General features: G+C 41.4%; 1 protein-coding gene across 1 annotated transcript in view; it reads right to left on the reverse strand.

Moving 5' to 3' along the window:
* The window catches only part of SLC4A10 (solute carrier family 4 member 10), a 221870-nt gene that overhangs the window by 8911 nt on the left and 195076 nt on the right, over positions 1 to 17883 (reverse strand). The window contains 4 exon segments of the mRNA XM_042475963.1: positions 2213 to 2326; positions 2973 to 3040; positions 7751 to 7873; positions 8767 to 8940. Coding sequence (XP_042331897.1) covers positions 2213 to 2326; positions 2973 to 3040; positions 7751 to 7873; positions 8767 to 8940 — 479 coding nt within the window.

The raw sequence follows: 17883 nt of genomic DNA on the forward strand, positions 1-17883 counted from the left end.
ATTACAGTGGATAATTTTTCCAGTACATTGGATATCTGGAAGAGATTGTTACAGTTTACATTTGAGGTGAGCAACAACACTGAGTAGATGAATGTGTTTGTTTGTTGATAATAGAAGAACCAATGCAAGCAGCTCTCCCAATGTGCTTTTCATGCCATTATTGTAAATTTTGTCTCCCCAAAATTTACACACAGTTAAGTCAGCTAACTTTTCCAAAAGACACCATTCAGTAGCAAACAAGGGAGAGATCTGGGAAGAGGGTCTTACCTTTGGGGAATCAGCTTCGAGAGAGATTAGGAAGGGGAGCTTAGGGTAAAAATGTGAATAGTAAAACAATTAAGTAGAAAATCATGTCAATTCAAACTGAAGGGCATCTGGAGGAAATCAGCAGTTAAACACGATTGCATATATGCTTGATTAAAGGTAGTAAATACAGATGTCACAAGAAAAGTGGGTGACTACTTTTATAGTTTCCCAGTTATCCTAAGTTGCAACTTGACCCCATCTAGACACAATAGTCTGCACAGAGGAGAACTGGGATAAGGACTCACTAGCATGCTCTTCTCCCTTTCACTCAACACACATTGCAACACCTACACCTTCAGCATTTCCTACCCAGCCATCCTTCCTGATCCAGACTCAAGCTACTTGGAGCCCATATTCTCATAGGGAAAGGAGAGCCAACCTTTGGTTAGTTCTAGGCCAGTCTTTCTGTGGTTTAGTGCTTGTGTGGTTCTCTTAAATCAATAGTGGAAAACTAGTGCCCCTTCAGATGTTGCTGAAATATATCCTATCTGTCCAGTGGACACACTGGAAGCTGATGGAAGCAACAGTCCAACACCTAAAAAGCCACAGATCCCCTACTCCTGCTTTAAGTAATATTTCTGGCTACACTTACCAAGCCTTTATTCTGAAGAAATGGAAACATGGTCATTTATTTTATTATAACTGAGAGATCAGCTGCCCTTGGTCTCAATTGTTACCCTGGACTATTTCCATACCAGTGGCTCACTCTACAAACTAGAATAGAGGGAAATGTCTTCACGGTTGCTTTCTCCCCCTCTTCCCTCCATTATCCATCACATATTTGCAATGTGATCCCTGGTGTCTTTTCCTTTCCTGACTCCAGCTAGTACCTCAGGGATTTCATATTCCATATATGATAGGAGTCTTTGCTGCAGGATTTTGCTTCTTCTCTCTGCCCCCTGACCACAAACATAGAATCTGGAGACAATCACAGCATTAGAACAGGGTTAAGGACAGAATGAATAATTTATCTGAAAAATGTATGGTTCTCCTTCTGCAATTTTAAAAAGAGGGTGGGGAGGAGACAGAGGTAAGGATTTCTTTTGTATCCCACCAACTTCTGAAGTTGCTTCCATATAGAGATTTCTACCAGTGATGGGCATAAACCACCACAGATAGTTTGTTCTGATTCTTACTCTAAATTCCCATGATGATCCTTGCTAGTCCAAATAGACTAGCAGATCAGTGTGGAGGACACACTGGCTGTGATTAAAAACAACAACAACAGCAACCCAACAAAACCATGCCAGCTAGTATACAATCACTTGGGAAAATGGGGAGGACTGATGGAAAAGAAAGTATGTGCATGGCAATTGAGAAAAAATCATTTGTTTGGCCTATGGCCCCCAGAATACATCAGTCAATTTGGCCAGTGGTCGTAATTGCTAGGGGATTCTGGCTGCTGTGACCCCCCCTCCAAAAAAAAAAAAAAACCACAATGTTTCTGAGCTTTCAAACTGCTTGAGCTCCTTATAGTTTATAGCATCACAAAGGAAGGAAAGTCTGAGCAGCAGGGACCCTGAATAGGAGCACACTTACAAAAAGATGGGAATATACAGTGCAACCTTTCCACCATAGACCCCACTTGTGCAGCCTAAATGGATACTACTATAATATTCACACTTCCTTTCCCTACTGTTTTCAGAACTCAGGTTGGCATTGTTGGAGGCAAAGAAAGAGGATTTCATACTGATGAAGATTCAAAAGGTTCACCTGATGCAGCAGCTGAGTTTGTGCATTTGTGAGAAAAGTGAGTCTATGATAAAATGAGGCTGCTGTGTTATCATGCTAACCTGAGTTTAAATACCGAACATTTACTAGTAGGGTGACATTTTTATTTATCTTTAGCTGCTTTGACAGCAGCTTTCTTTCAAGGATGTGGTATAAGTAGAAAATTTTTAAAAACCTTTTAGAAGGAAAGCTGGACTCCTTATCCTTGGCATTCTCTGATATCAACAGTGTCTTCCACACAGCTGTTTTTGACATTTCATCAGAAATATTTATTACAGATGGGTCATCTCTAGAATAAAATAAGAACACAAACAAATACAACAAAATATTGTTATCTACATTCTGGTGAGATCAATGAACTGAAAGAAGTCCACAGATGTCAATATCAGGGAAGGCTATCAGAAGCGGACTAATAGCTTTGAGAGGCGGTCTTTAACTGCAGAAATAATACAGGGAGAGGTTTTAAAGACAGCATCTCCCCTAGTCATTAGCTTATATTTTATATGGTATATGGGTGTATGTTGTGTTTTTATTTTTTCTTTGTATTGGATGTTGTGTTTTGAATATATGTGTGTGTGTGTGTGTGTGTGAGAGAGAGAGAAGATATTGTTTGGAAAAAATAAAGAAAGACAACATCCCCAAGTTACCTGTTTCAAACCAGACTAATTCAATCAATAGTGTGATTTTTATTTTTAAAATTCTTTTTAAAAAGTTGGGAGAACCAATCACAATTATATTATATCAGTTCTATGCAGAGTTTGGAAACAATGTCTTTCAGGACTACATGCTGACTGGGGGATTCTGGGAGTTGTAATTCCACAAAGTAACTTTTCTAAGTCCTGATTACATCACACTAGTTTTAGCCATAACATACCAAAGAGATGAATGGAAGTCATTTTAATTTTTGAAAAGCAGTGTAGATTTAAAAGGTTTACCTGTAGTGTCCTTCAAGTGGTAACTGCACTGTCGCTTCCTCTTCCATTGCTAACATACTTTGCTCCTCCTAGGATAAAAGCACAGAAGCGTAAGCAAACTTGTTTTTGCTTGCAGTTGTTTCCATATTGGAAACAGAACAAAACAAAATAAAACAAGGGTATCATTTATTTTCTTCTCTCTCCCAAATTTTCCACTATAGTCAAAGGCTTTCATGGCTGGCATCCATAGTTTTTGTGGGGTTTTTTGGGCTATGTGGCCATGTTCTAGTTCCTGATGTTTCACCAGCATCTGTGGCTGGCATCTTCAGAGAATGCTGGCATGGCAGTGTGAGGTGTGTGTGTGTGTGTGTGTGTAAGAGAGAGAGAGAGGAAAGAGGAAAGAAGTCGGGAGGGAGAGGCCTCGGCATGGGCCCAGACCTCTCTTTCTCAGGCCTGCCCTCTCCCTCAGTGGGCTCCCCGGACAGTCCTCCTCTTCTCGGACCTCCCCTTTACTCCAAAGGGCTCTTCGGAGTCCTTTGAGGGGAAGGGAAGGGAGGCAGGGCAGGAAAGGAAAGGACTTGACAAAGGTAAGTAGGGAACGAGGGAGAGAAGGGAGGAAGAAGGAGGGAGGGGAGAGGCGAGGGGCGTCGGATAATCCAGAGTGTCGGTTAACCGAAGGTTGGTTAACCGAGACTCTACTGTATACACACACACCACCACCACCACCACCACCACCATGCCAGCATTCTCTGAAAATGCCAGCCAAAGATTCTGGCGAAATATCAGGAACAAACTCTTCTAGAACATGGCCACATAGCCTGAAAACCCCACAAAAAACTATGTTTACTGTAGGTTGAAAAAAACACACACAAACAACATGGCTGTTCGACAGTGGAATGCACTCCCTCGGAGTGTAGTGGAGTCTCCCTCCTTGGAGGTCTTCAAACGGAGGCTGGATGGCCATCTGTCAGGGATGCTTTGATTTGGATTTCCTGCATGGCAGGGGGTTGGACTGGATGGCCCTAGTGGTCTCTTCCAACTCTACGATTCTATGATTCTATGATCTCAAAGAACGTTGCTTTTAACAATTCCTTTTTAAGTGAACTATCGAGCATCAAAAATGAGAAAACAAGTTTTAAAAGATAATTCTTAAAGGAAGCTTATCCAGGAGAGCAATGTGGGTGTCATTATCCAGCACTCCAACTTTCAATGCCCCAGAAACACTTTGGTTGGGGGTGCTGTCAGGCTGTTAAGGTAGGTGTTGGGGGTGGCATCTTCAAGCATAACTATGGCGACAAAGCTCTATTATCATAGTTACACTGACAGTGCAGGATTGTGACCACTGTTTCTAGATAGCCACATTTTTTGGGCCAAGATTGCTGTTTTCTTCAGAAAAAATAAAAACCTCTTACTAAAAGAATGCACAATAAATATACAGTATTTCACAAAACCGAGCAATCTTGCACAAAAATGTTTGTTTGCAAGATTGTTTTTGTAAAAGATTCCATTTAGGTGCAAGAGTTTTTGCACAATATTTTTTTGCTCAGAGAACAGGAATCTTGCACACGCAAAATACCACGCATTTGTTTAGAAGCAGTGCTTTTCACACAAAACCCCACAATTCTCATGCAATCTCCCCTCTCATCCCTCCCCCCCCCCCGGCCATATATTTTTGTGCATAATATTTTCCCCTTATAACTGAGAATGTGTGAATACTGAGCAAAAACTGCACAGAAAATTCACAGTAGAAAGAAAAATGTGGAAAGTATGCATCTTCACTTGCAAGGACAAAATACTCAAATGTTTGCATGCCTAATACACATAGAAATACATCCCAGTTCACTCACTGCAGGGCCATCTGCCTTTAAAAAAAACTTATCAGGGGCATTTGCTTTCTTAATTTGTAAAGTAGCTATTTAAAACAGTACTGACATTTAAAAAATCAATCCAAGCGAACAACTGGGTGATCCAGGTTCAGGCAGGGGAGATACAGTACTTGTACACAACTGCAGAGCACTACCAGCTCTCACATACTAGGAAAGGGTATGAGGATAGCCTCACGAGCTCTTCTCACTCAAGCAAGAATCATTGCAAACAGCCACTGGCAGGTAATAACTACTGACACTATGGAGTTTATCACACGCCTTACCTTCCGCTCTGCTCTTATCACCCTAACGTTACCGATCTGTGATGGGAGCCTACTGGTAGGATCGCGGATGGCACTATTAAAGGGGAACGCTTCTCTTTTCATCATGGAAGCATTCTCATAATTGTTAGGAAAAGGGCCCTTTTTAAATAACAGATCAAATCATTATTTAAAAAGGGCCCTTTTTCTAACAATTACGATAATGCTTCCATGACGAAAACAGAAGCGTCCCCCTTTAAAAGCGCCATCCGCGATCCCACCAGGAGGCTCCCGTCGCAGATCGGTGATGTTGGGGTGATGAGAGCAGAGCGGAAGGTAAGGAGTGTAATAAACTCCTATGATGAAGCTGATTTGTGTGAAACCAGGCCTTCAAAATGCCGGGGTGGATACAGACTTGTGAGATCAATGTAGGCCTCCTTGGATTCAACAACTGATCTTAACTTCCATTATATCCCACTGATCTCATTCAGTTCTCTTGCGAAATAGAGTCCTGAGAAAATGCACAATGTGCAATTAAATAGTGACTGGACAACAAAGGGTCACTGTCAGCCATGATGACAAGGCATTTTCACCAGTGCTGAGTCATGGGAAGTGATAAACAAAATATCTATGTAAGGCCAGTATAAAGTTGGAAAGAACAGGAGCAAAATCTGGGACTGTCTGGTCTTTTTAATCAGTCTGGATGTGCCTTTAGACCAGGTCTAATGCATTATGCTGAGAGATGGCTGCTGACCTTTCCAAAGAAATTCCATTGTCAGGTAGCGTGGCTGTAGAAGCTCAAATTTACATTAGGATTTAACATGGACCATTGCAAGAATTAAATGCTGTTTCTTGCCTTGATGTTTCAGGCTCATCACAGCTGGGACATTTTTTTCATATATTGAAAAGCATGTCACAGAATGAGAATCTGGAACCAGTCAAATCAGCTTTCTAAAAATATCTTCTCACCTCCGTTTCTATTTGTACGTAGAACCCATTTCTATTTTTAAAACCAGAATAATTATGCCTTTCTAATTACATCCCGGGGACTCTGTCACCATTTTTATTCCTAGTTAATTTTGTCATTTCCAAGCTTCACAGATTCCCAGATTTTTGACAACTGAGCTGCTTTAATAATAGCCTCAAATATTTTGCAATGACATTTTTAAAAATATCCTCAAAAAGACAAAATGAAAAAAAAATGAAACTAGATGGGAAAGGAATATATCATTCTAGTTTTGCTTTCTGTCATTTTCAGGTCTAGAAAGAACCACACACACATATAAATGATATATGAAAATAAAAACAGGCCAAAAAACAATGGATTTTTGTGACAGTTACAAAGGCTAAAAAAGGGCTTATTATTATTTCTTTGCACTATGAGTGAAGGTATCAGTGAGAGAGTCATATCTAAGCTGGGCATGGACTGCATAACTGCAAGAATTTCCTTGGGGAAAAGGTGAATTGGAAACAGAAAACAGGCAACTAATTTGTGCTCTCTATGGAAGAGCTTGGAAAAGAGCCTGAAACCCCAGCTGGCATGGTTACTAGCTATTCTGGCTAGGGAATGATGGATAGGGAGTGTCCTAAACTAACTTTTTCAAGCTCTTCCTACTCAATGCAAAAGAAGTTACCAGAGTCACCAACAACTTCATCCCTCCAAGCAGGTGATTAACTATGGATGGATTGGGCCTTTAATGGGTTAAATAGCATTCTGGCTGGAATCGTCCCCATGGTTTCTGCCAAGGTAATACTCCATTACACAAGCATGAGGCATATTTTTGTGGCAGCAGGAAAATGGAAGAGAAAGCCATCTCAAAAGCCAGCAGCTCAGAAGCCAGCAGGGCAGCTTTCTCTCTTGACAGAAATGACTTCCTATGCCATCCTCTCCTATGCCAGGGCATCTGTGGTCATTTTACCCCTGCTGCTTATGCTGATGCTGCCATTTAGATTGACACAATTACATCATCCACAAGGAGCACAGCCTCAAATCAGACCCCTAATCCAGCTCTCCTTGCCCCAAATGGAGAAAAACACACCATTCACATGAAAAAGTGATCAAAAGATTAAGGAAGTAAGTTTCTTCTCACTGTGAGATAGTCTTCAAAAAGGGCATTTTTCTAAGACTTTTGAAGCTTTCCATACCTTGTGCAATCTCATGGAATCATCGCTCCCTCTACCATCACTGAATCATCTCAAGGGGGGTGGATTTCCTATGAACAGAAACTTTGCGTTCATAGGAAATCCACTCCCCTTGAGACAATTCAGGGATGATAGAGGGAACGACGATTCCATGATGATTGAGGAAGCGTACCAAGCATTCAGACACGCGCACTTCCTCCATGTTAAAGGTATGTTTTTGGGACATTTTACCAGCGATTGCACTAGGTATGGAAATCTTCCATGTAGTTTGGGATTTATTCTGTGCAAAATTTGCATATGTTTGTTTTGTGCAGAAAACAACATATAGGCAGCCTTCCATATCCATTGATTATTTATCCACAGATTAACGCATCCACAGCTTGAAAATATTTTTTAAAAAATAAACTCCAAAAAACAAGTTACACAGACATACAAACCTAAAAGGCAAAGCTGAGATTCCTACTGGAGGTTTTTTTTTTCCACACAGAAAAGCCCAGGATAACAATTCTATAAGGGAATGAAGGATGCCTACCTCTTTTTCAGCATCTTCAAGTTTTTTCTTCTTGCTCTCTGGCATCAAATCATCCAGCCAGCTCAGCTCCCGTTTGGTAAAAAATAAGTCCATGAGTTTTCTAACGAACACCAATGCCAAGACCTGGTTAGAACATTTATCACATGTTAAGATAGCACCAACAGATACACAAATTCCACAGACCTGCTCCAGCAATCATTTTGACAAATGCATTCCATTCATGTACCACCACTGAACACAAATTGAATAAATAAAATAATGTTTCCACTGTATTTTAAACTGTTTTGAATTTGCTTTTATCAGTAATGCTATTTAATTTGTGAAATCTAAGCTGGCATCCATAGTTTTTTGTGGGGTTTTCAGGCTATGAGGCCATGTTCTAGAAGAGTTTGTTCCTGTTTTTTTTTTTAATTTTATTATTATTCAAAATTATCCAAACCACCTCCCGGAATGGGCACTCAGGAGCTGCCCTTGGAGCTTCTTTCCTTCCAGGTCCCTTCCTTCCAGCCAAGGGAGGGCCAAGCCTGACACCTGGGTGGAAGGGAGCTCTGAGGGCAGTGCTCTGGAGTGCCCATTCCTGGAGGGGGCTCTGGGGCCTGGCTGGGTGAGCAGGGGAGCCTCAGCAGGTCTGGAGCCAAAATGGACCGTGAGGTCATCCAGCCAGGACCAAGGGCACCCTCCAGGAATGGGGACTCCAGACTGCTGCCCTCAGAGCTTCCTTCCAGCCAGGTCCCTTCCTTCCAGCAAGAGAGGCCCTGGATGGAATTATAGTGCATTTATTTCATTTTTCATTTCACTATGTGGCATTTAGCTAAAATTCTAGCTGCAAACCAAATTTGAAAAATACAAATACACTAAAAACATTTTTATTGCTCTTTACATATCCCAGGGACTTGACTCTTCCTATCTCTGTTTTCTAGCAATGTAACATTATCTAATAATAGGGTTCTCACTCAACCAACCATCCAATTTTGCTTTGAGGAAGAATGTGACTGCTACAGAAATCAAATCCATACCATCATAGGGAACACAATGGCAGCTCTTGAAGCTTTGATCACCCACAGCAGCACCAGACAGCTCAGTTGGATTACTGTGAAGAGATGGACTTTTCTGAGAGGAACGTGCCTCAGGTAGATGAAGTCTGGCTGATGTTTGGCAGGCATCCAGAATAACTTGATTCTGTCAAAAAGCTTGGCAAAGGGTAAAGCACACTTTAAATTTCTGCAGCACCAACATGGGAACAGAGTCACTGACCTAGAGCATAGGTGGTGAATCTGATGGGCCTGACAGTCAGATGTGGGGTTGACAGCCAGGACATGTGCCCTAGTTATGTAGACACACATCCACACACCACATTCTAATCCAGATCCCTGGAAGGAAGGAAAGGCCTTAAAACTTGCCATCCATCCAGTAATCACCCTGCGAAAGAAGGCATAATGGGTGACTCACCTAATGTATGCTCTTTCCCCATACGCTTGGTTATGCTAGAAAACTAGGCCTAAGGAATTGGTTTGGATGGGGAACAAACTAAACAAAGTACCTTTCTTTGCATGCTCTCACTAGAGCTAGTGGCAGCATCATGCAGGAGGTGATGGTGTGACCAGGTATCTCCAACCGCCCACAGATGTGGACCCCATAGGTCACATTTGTTTGCAGGTTGCCCCCCCCCACACATATATACAAGAGTTCTCCAAATGAAACATTTAAAACGGGGTCATACAGCTTTCCAGATGGTGTTGAACTGCAAATGCAAACAGCCTTGAGTACCACAGCTAATGGTGAAAAGTGATTGGAAGTGCAATGCAACCTTCAGAGGGGTGCATAATTCCCACCTTTGTTTAAAAAGAACGATGGTAACCTTAATCTCAAAATGGTACTCAAAAGACAAATAGTGACCATTTACAGTGGCTGCCATGGGCCACAACTTTCAGGAGGCTGCCATGATTTCATCTTTCCAGTACAAAAAGCATTTTTTTTGTTACAAATAAGTGTTTACATCAGGCAGTGGATCTTATGATACCATCAGACCACGAAGAAATGAAGGGAGAGAAGGAAAAAGAGGGAAAACAAGATGATCTGTATTTAATCCATCTATACATGTGATGTGCAGTTATGTTTCAGTTTTGCATTAAAATGTTTTAAAATATGACTATAGTTTCTTTAAACATAATACACATAACTTTAAAACAGGGATACGGATCAGTTAGTCCTGCAAGTCCCAGCAGCCCTAACCAATATAGCCAGTGATGAGGAATGCTGGGTATTTTAGTCTAACAACATTTGGAGGGCCACATGATTCCAACTATGAAGTCAAAACCATAGACTGGCAAGATTTTAGGTAAGTGTGTCCCAAGTCAAATCTAAAGCAGCTCAGCCTTACTCAACATGACACTTCAGTTACAATGAAAACAAATCTCATCATCCAAACCATTATGTTAATTGGGCTCATTTGAGATGGTGTCATTTAGAGCCCAACTTTTCTAGAAGGTTCCAGAAGTCTAGGGAAAGCTGTAATAATCTGTGCTACAGAACAGAGCTGCATAATGTCTTACAGTGGTTTGCCCTGTAGACTGATAAGTAGATGGGGCAGGGTTCTGAAGAAGAGGCAGGACACAGGGAAGATTATAGATGTGCCTTACCATCTCACTGCAGATTATGAGCCCTGCTTCTCCTATCTAGTACTGTCTAGATGTGGGATGGAAAGAATACTCATTGTTATTATTCACTCCGAGGTCAAAAATGGGTTTCCTGAAAGTCCAGAAACCTGGCCAGGAGGAATAATAGAGTAGTGAAAATCGTGTGCAAATTTCCCCAAATATTCAAATTTTCTAATGATGTGGAGGAACTATTTTGTATAGAAAAACACATTTTTTTTCAGCAAAACATGCCACAGGTTTCTGTGACAGTGACTGTTAACTCTCCCGATGATTTTGGGTAGTAAAGGCTTAGGGAGGGAAAAGGTTTGTGTACTGCCAGCAAAAGGTTGGATTAGCGGTTTTTTTCCATCCGATGGCAAAATGAAACAATTCATGGACTTTTCTGAAAAAAATAAAAAAGCTAGAGAAATTTCCGGGACAGCCTATCTGAATGGGTGCAAATTTTATTTATTTTATTTTTCCTTTCTTTGCCTTGTGTAAACTAAACCACATTCGATGCATTTCAGCCTCCTCTTCTCACAGGCTGCTGCAGCTTCTTGATGGCTCTAAGTTCTTTTTCTGTTTTTGTTCTGCCCTCTTGTCAGTCAGGCTCTTGTGTCAGCCTGTGCTGATGTGGTTAACTGAAGATGTAGGGAGTTGCTGCCAAACTTGTGTGTGTGTGTGTGTGTGTGGTGTGTGTGTGTGTGTGATTTGATTCCCCCCACCCCTTTTCCTTTCTTTCAGCCCTTCAGCATGTAAGAGTCAGATGGTTTTCCTGGCTGCCCTCCTTCCTTAATGCATATCCCTGTTCGTTTCTTATTTATTTATTTGGTGGGTCTGATGGAGCATCATCACCTGTTGCCACACTCTTTTCTCCCGTATGTCAGTTTCTTTAGGTTTCTGCATGTGTCGAGCAAAAACAATCCACGTACTGCTTAAAGACACTCTTTGCCCTTGTGAGGCTTTTGTCCCTTTTGATGTTGGAGGACTGAGAGGACGTAAGGGCTTATGTTTGAATGAAAAAATAGATTACATATTTTCATAGCGAATATACCCTGGATGTGGCTACAAGGGTCATGTGGACTCGATTCTCTATATTTATTCCTTCCCTGTGCTGTGGTGGTGTTGATGAACAAGCAACTACAAAACCATTTAAATTGACAATTCTTAACTCCATGTGATATGGATCCATCCAGGTACCAAGCAGCTTTCTTCTCTTCACACCTGCATCCCCCCAAATCTGCTTTAAAAGAGAGCTGAGAGGAGGAAAGATTTGCCTAATGTCTCTACAGGTGGGCAGACATATTTGATAACAGGACACATGATTACACCAGTGTAGAAAACCTGTAGCATTTCAGATATGTTGGACTTCTTCTGTGCTTATCGTCTCCAACCAGCAAAACCAAGGATGATGTGAATTTCAGTCAAAAAACATCTGGAGGCTCAGAGGTTATCCAGCCTTGACTTATTGCTGGCTCCTAGTACTTTTTGCATATTAATTCATTGTTTGAATTTTGTTCAGTATGAATTTGATAGTGATACTATGCTGAAATCCTGTTGGGGACTTATGTCTCTGTAAATCAACTTAATCTGTGGGGAATTAGAACTGTGCCGTTGTAGATAGTTCCTATCCAGTAGTCCTGCTGTTAGTTATCTATGTTGTGGAGCCGGCAAAGTGCCTGATACACACTGAGTGTGTGCACATTTTCGGTATGTGAGCACATTGGTGTTATACATCCAGTGTTCATTGTGTACTGATGTGCTTTGGGGTCCAATGCTCATTGGGTTTCTTGCTGGTGTCCTGTTACACACTTTCACAATTCGAAAAGATTTCTTAGCACCTCTGTTACCTAGCCTAAGTTCTAAGTAAATATGTAATGTGTGGGGTCATACAGGCTTCTTGCATATTATTGTTATTTCATTTCTGGATGTCATTTTTCTAAAAAGGGACTCAAGACATCTGACAAAGTTTACAAAACTCTAAAGAAACAATGTAAAACCAACGTACAATGTAAAGCAACACTTCTTCTCTAAGAAGGAAGCATAGGAATAATGGATAAATCAGCCAGTCACTTTCCACCAAATATTGACCATAAGGCACTGAAAGATCATAATATCAGGGACAAGTGAAACTCATGGGGGGAGCATTGAGTAAGGGGGCTGGTGGTTCCCTTTTTCAGTGGGTGGACAAGTCCAGTATTAGTTTAAATTAGTTTAATTGGGGTTATCTAAATGCTGAACCTTGTTATTCATGTAGGTCAGCACTTGGACATCACTTTAAAATTCTGGATAAAAATCCAGAGTTGATTCACATTGCACTGATATGGAAGCCTCCAACCACAGCTGGGGAGCTCCAGCTCTGTCTTGTTACCACCTTCCAAACCTCTCCCTAGAATAATCTCTAAATACAGAATGCTGAAAGACAAGTGGATTCAGCAAGCAATTATCCCAGTAGGAATTAGCACATCTTGTTATATAACAGTGGGAAATCTTGTCTGTCAGGGAGCTCTGGTTGCTCACCGTGGACAGGATTTTTGTTGTGTTGTTGTTTTGCTGTTTTGTTGCTTTAAGTACAGATAATTTGAAGGCTAAAATCCAGTGTATAAATTATATTCAAAGTGCAGGTTATGACCTATAAATGTCCTATATGGGCTTAGGCACTACACTTCAAGGTATGATTGGTGGCACATTAAATAGGAACTTCTGAGTGGCTGTTTCTAGACTCTGGACTCCCTTCCTGGCAGCTAGAATGGCCCATTCATTGTTGCCCTTCTTTCAGCCAGATGAAGACTTTTTTGGAAAAAAATCAGACAACCTTTCAGAACTAAGGCTTTTAAACAAAGCCCCATTCATACTGAGCTATTGCACTGGATGGAACGGTTAGATCCAGATTCCTCCCCCTGAATCTCTTCGAAGCAAAGTGCCGACTATTTATCCTGATTGCCATTAGCTCTGGGAAGAGTTCTCATTTGCTGAACTGGCTTAAAAAAGGCTCCTTTGCTATCAATCAAATTCTCTTGCTTCCGCTTTCGTCAAGGTATGTTTCTTACAGTGATTGGGCAACTGGAGGGGTGATTTACCCTTCCCCGCCCTCTTTTTTTTTTTAAAATAGGCACCAGTATGCGCTATTTTGTCAAATTTAAAAACTCCTCTGTGTGTGTGTGTTATGGGTATTTGGGTCACTGCAGGTTATGATCTTCTCTTGGCCCCGTTTTCCAACCCCCAAATGCAATCTAATGCATCCTCCCTCCTTGCCACACTAGAGTGCCTCACTACACATTAATTATTATTATTATTATTAATTTCTCACCTCGGAATGCCAGAATAGGATGTCATGCATCCTTGTTTTTCCTCACTAACCCCTGAATCCTTACAGACAGTAGCAAAATCATTCTGTATCAATTTGCCAATTGGAAAGAACAGTTTGTAACACTTGCATTGTGCTTCACAAAGAAAAAAAGCCTCCGCTGCAAAGTGCCATGCTGCTGGAAGCAAGGAAATAAAAGGGAAAGGAACAGGCGCAGCCACATTCTTATCTATATATCTGTCTACCTGTAGCAAAAAACATGTGCATAGTCTGTCAAAAATAATTTAAAAAAAAAGAGAGAGGAGAGAGAAAGATGCCTGGTGCAAGAGCGGAGGCTTGCTCCACCTGTACCCTCCCTCTGACCTACCCTGAACTTGACCCTTTATTCTGCGCCTTCCTTCTCTCCTCCTGCTCTTTAGCAGATTGCCCTCATGCCCTCCTCCTTCCCCCTGGCTCTTCATCCTCCTTCTCCTCCTCCGTCACCGATTCTCTTGGCACCCCTTTGGCTCCTACTTTCCTCCTGCTCCCTGCTCCGTACCCCGATTGCCCTCCATTGCCCTCTTCTCCCCTTGCCTGGCTCTTCATCCCCAGCCTCACTCTTGGCACCCTTTCTCCAGTTCCGCCCTTGCCCTAAACCCTCCCCTGAACTTGCCCCAATCATGATCGAGGCAAGTTCATCTTTGCCAAACCATTTCCCCCCAAAAGATACACTTTTAACCCACTCCAATGACCCTGCTAAGGGACTTGCCCTAAAATGGACGTGGAAGCCTCGAATTCTCTTGTGGGAGATTGGGGAAAATGAACTCACATGCATAAGTTGGTTCCTGATCCCGGTAAAAGGTAGTTGAATGGCCAAAGTGTTGCAAATGCTGTATGATTTTGAATTGCATGTGTAACTTTACAAAAAAGGTATATGTTTCTAATAAGGCTAATTTTAATTGATTTTTTTTTGTTGACTTTTGTATGTTTTTAATTGTACATTGGGCCCTTGGTCTCTGCGGAGTTTGGTTCCAGGATCCACTGTGGATGCAAAACTGGGATGCCCAGTCCCATTATATATAACCGGGTAGTAAATGGTGTCCCTTATATAAATGGCAAAATCAAGCTTTGCTTTTTGTATTTTCCTTTTTTGTTGTTTTGTTTTTGTTTTTTGTGTGTGAATATTTTGATGCCATGGATGCAGAATCCATGGCTATGGAGGGTGCTGTAATCTTTTAAATTTGTTTCCTGTCTTGGACCCTGTTTGGGGAAAAGGCTGGATATAATAAAGATGATGATGATGATTGTGATGATGATGATGATGATGATGCCACTGCACACAAGGAGTGGAGAGAAGGGCCAAGGTACCTGAAAATAGGTCTTTCCAAATGGTTCATGTGCTTTTCATTCAGTCCGTGCATTGCTACACAATCTGCACATTAGGGTGCCTGCTGCACAAATGTTTACCCAGGCCAAGCCAGGATAAACCTTTATCTGTGTAACATTTTCCCTTTCTCTGTCTCTTTTTTGTTTGTTTTTACAGAGGCTGTGGCTATCACCTGGATTTGCTGTGTTGGCCCTCATGCTTGGTGTCTGCTCTCTCATGGGTCTGCCATGGTTTGTTGCTGCCACTGTCCTCTCCATTTTCATGTAACAGCTTAAAGCTGGAGTCAGAATGTTCTGCTCCAGGGGAGCAGCCCAATTTCTTGGCATACGTGAACAACGGGTCACAGGGCTCATGATATTTGTTCTCATGGGTCATCTGTTTTTTTGACCAGAATTCTTAAGGTAGGTTCCTGATTTGGAAGCCAAGGATCTTGTAGATTATTTTTATATTATGATTTTAATCTGAATGTGTTACCTGTTTTGTCATGAGAAAATCTTTCTTTTTCTTAGCTGGCTAAGATTCTATCCTGTTCATACCAATGTTGGATCATTTACTTTTCCTCTCTCCGATCCCTGTTCAATTCTGAATCTCTACACTTTAGTTAATTACTTAAGTTACTAACTTTAAGTTAAGTAAAATTTAAGTTAGTTTTAAAAATCCCAGTAGAGTGTGGGAAGTCCTTTGTATAAGATCCTGGGTATCTGTTGCCCATTTGAGCTGGCAGTACTAGATGGGAAGGACTGATAGTCTGATTTAAAATAAGGCATTTCGATTCTTTCAAGTAGGCACTTTACAGCACTAATAGACTAATTCGGTCTTTGTAGAAATGCAGTAGGCGCAGTCTCCTGCCAGTTACAACCTGCCATCATCTATGGCTGAACAAACCTTACAGATGACCTTATAAAATACACATGGCTTTTGTGCATGTCCATATGGTGATTTTATTTCCTTTGCCACACAATTCTGCTTTGAAGAAGACCCAAGATGAGCTGCTGCTCACTCTAGCCTTCTTCAACTTGCAGCCTTTATGATTTGGCATAGCTCATGTCCTTGCCAGCCGCATAGCCGGTGGTGAGGGTAGTTTAGTTTAAAAGACTGTGAGATCACAGCTTAGTATCCCCACATTGCTTTGAAGAGGGATATCAGTTATCTATTCACTCTACTGTTGGTATTAGGTTCATGTCACAACCAGAGATGCATGCTTGTGACATTGACCTACCTATGTGACCATACTGTTGTAGAACCAGTGTTTGGAAAACTTGGATCCCCCAGTAAGGTGAGGTTTGACTGTATTTGATTATGGAAAGAACCTTCAGTTGAATACTGCAGGCAAAAACTCATCAGTACCTAAATTATGGTAGTTTTCTTCTCATAGTGGGAGAAAACAAATATTCTCTGCAGTATTCTTCCATTATTCAAACATTTTGAAGTGTTGGAGAAAGAATTATGTGCATAGAAAACACATTTTTGTGCATAAAAACCTGTTTTCTGTGCAGGTGAGGGTTTGTGCAGTAAACAGTCACTGTCACAGAAACCTGTGGCATGTTTTGCTGAAAAAAGTTTCCTACAGTTTCCGTGGCCAAGATGGTTGGGGGATTTGGGAATTGTAGTGCAACATGGTTGGTGTTGTGATGGTCTGGGCTTGAAGCTGCACTGAGTTTAGCAGAAGGGCATAATGCACATATTTTGGGAAAATAGGCTGTTTGTTTGTTTGTTTAATTGTATCCCACCTTTCTCTTGCTATGGGATCCAAAGTAGCTAGACCTTTGATTAAAACAAAGTATGGCTAAAATTGGATGGTAAAAGGTTTTCAAAAACACCACATTAAAACAGCATAGACATTCAAAAAGTAAAAATCAAAGTCACTATCATATAAGAACTGATAGTCAGCATGGTGTAGTGGTTTGACATCAGACTGTGACTCCAGAGACCAGGGTTCAGTTCTTCTCTGGCCATGGAATGCACTGGAAATGACTTGAAGGCACACAACAACAAAATATCAGGACATACACCGTAACTACAGATTTGGGGTGAAATGAGCATGAAGAAATATACAGCTGCTTTCCTATATGCCTAGTTGCACTCCGTTAATTTCATATGTTTTGCCAATGTTATCTCCTTTTTATGATTTTCATGAATGATAACCAGTTGTTCTTTTTCCTCTTCTTTCAGTTTTTTTCCCATGCCAGTCTTTACGGGTATTTCTGTAATGGGTGCCTCTTCTCTAAAAGGAATTCAGGTAAAGTTTGTATGTAGAATATTCTTCCTCTGTGGTTTTGTAGCCCTTTCACCTTATGATGGTGTGACTCTACACTATGAAGTTTTAACAGAAATTAAAAAATGTGAAATGAAGATTAAATGAATCAATTACAGTGCGGCCGCGTTATACGCGGCTTTGAGCTTATATGCTCAAGCTGCTCGGAGGGCGCAGGGCACAGGGGGCAGCACGTTCCATTCGGATGAATGGGTGCACGCTTGTGGTGTGCGCCCGTTGCCGCAGGCACGCGCCCCATTCACTTGATGGGCTCAAGCTAGGCAGTTCGCCTTACACCGGGTGTGTGTGTGTGTCCGGAATGGATCCCCCACGTAAGGTGAGGTTTGACTGTATTTGAATTATGGAAAAGAACCCTCAGTATGAATACTGCAGGCAAAACTCATCGTACGAAATTATGGTGTTTTTCTTCTCATGTGGGAGAAAACAAATATTCCTCTGCAGTATTCTTCATTATTCAAACCTTTTGAAGTGTTGGAGAGATTATGCTGCATAGAAAAACCATTTTGTGCATAAAACCTGTTTTCTGTGCAGAGTGAGGGTTTGTGCAAG

Source organism: Sceloporus undulatus, chromosome 1 (genome assembly GCF_019175285.1).
Source record: "Sceloporus undulatus isolate JIND9_A2432 ecotype Alabama chromosome 1, SceUnd_v1.1, whole genome shotgun sequence".
NCBI classification, from domain to species: domain Eukaryota; kingdom Metazoa; phylum Chordata; class Lepidosauria; order Squamata; family Phrynosomatidae; genus Sceloporus; species Sceloporus undulatus.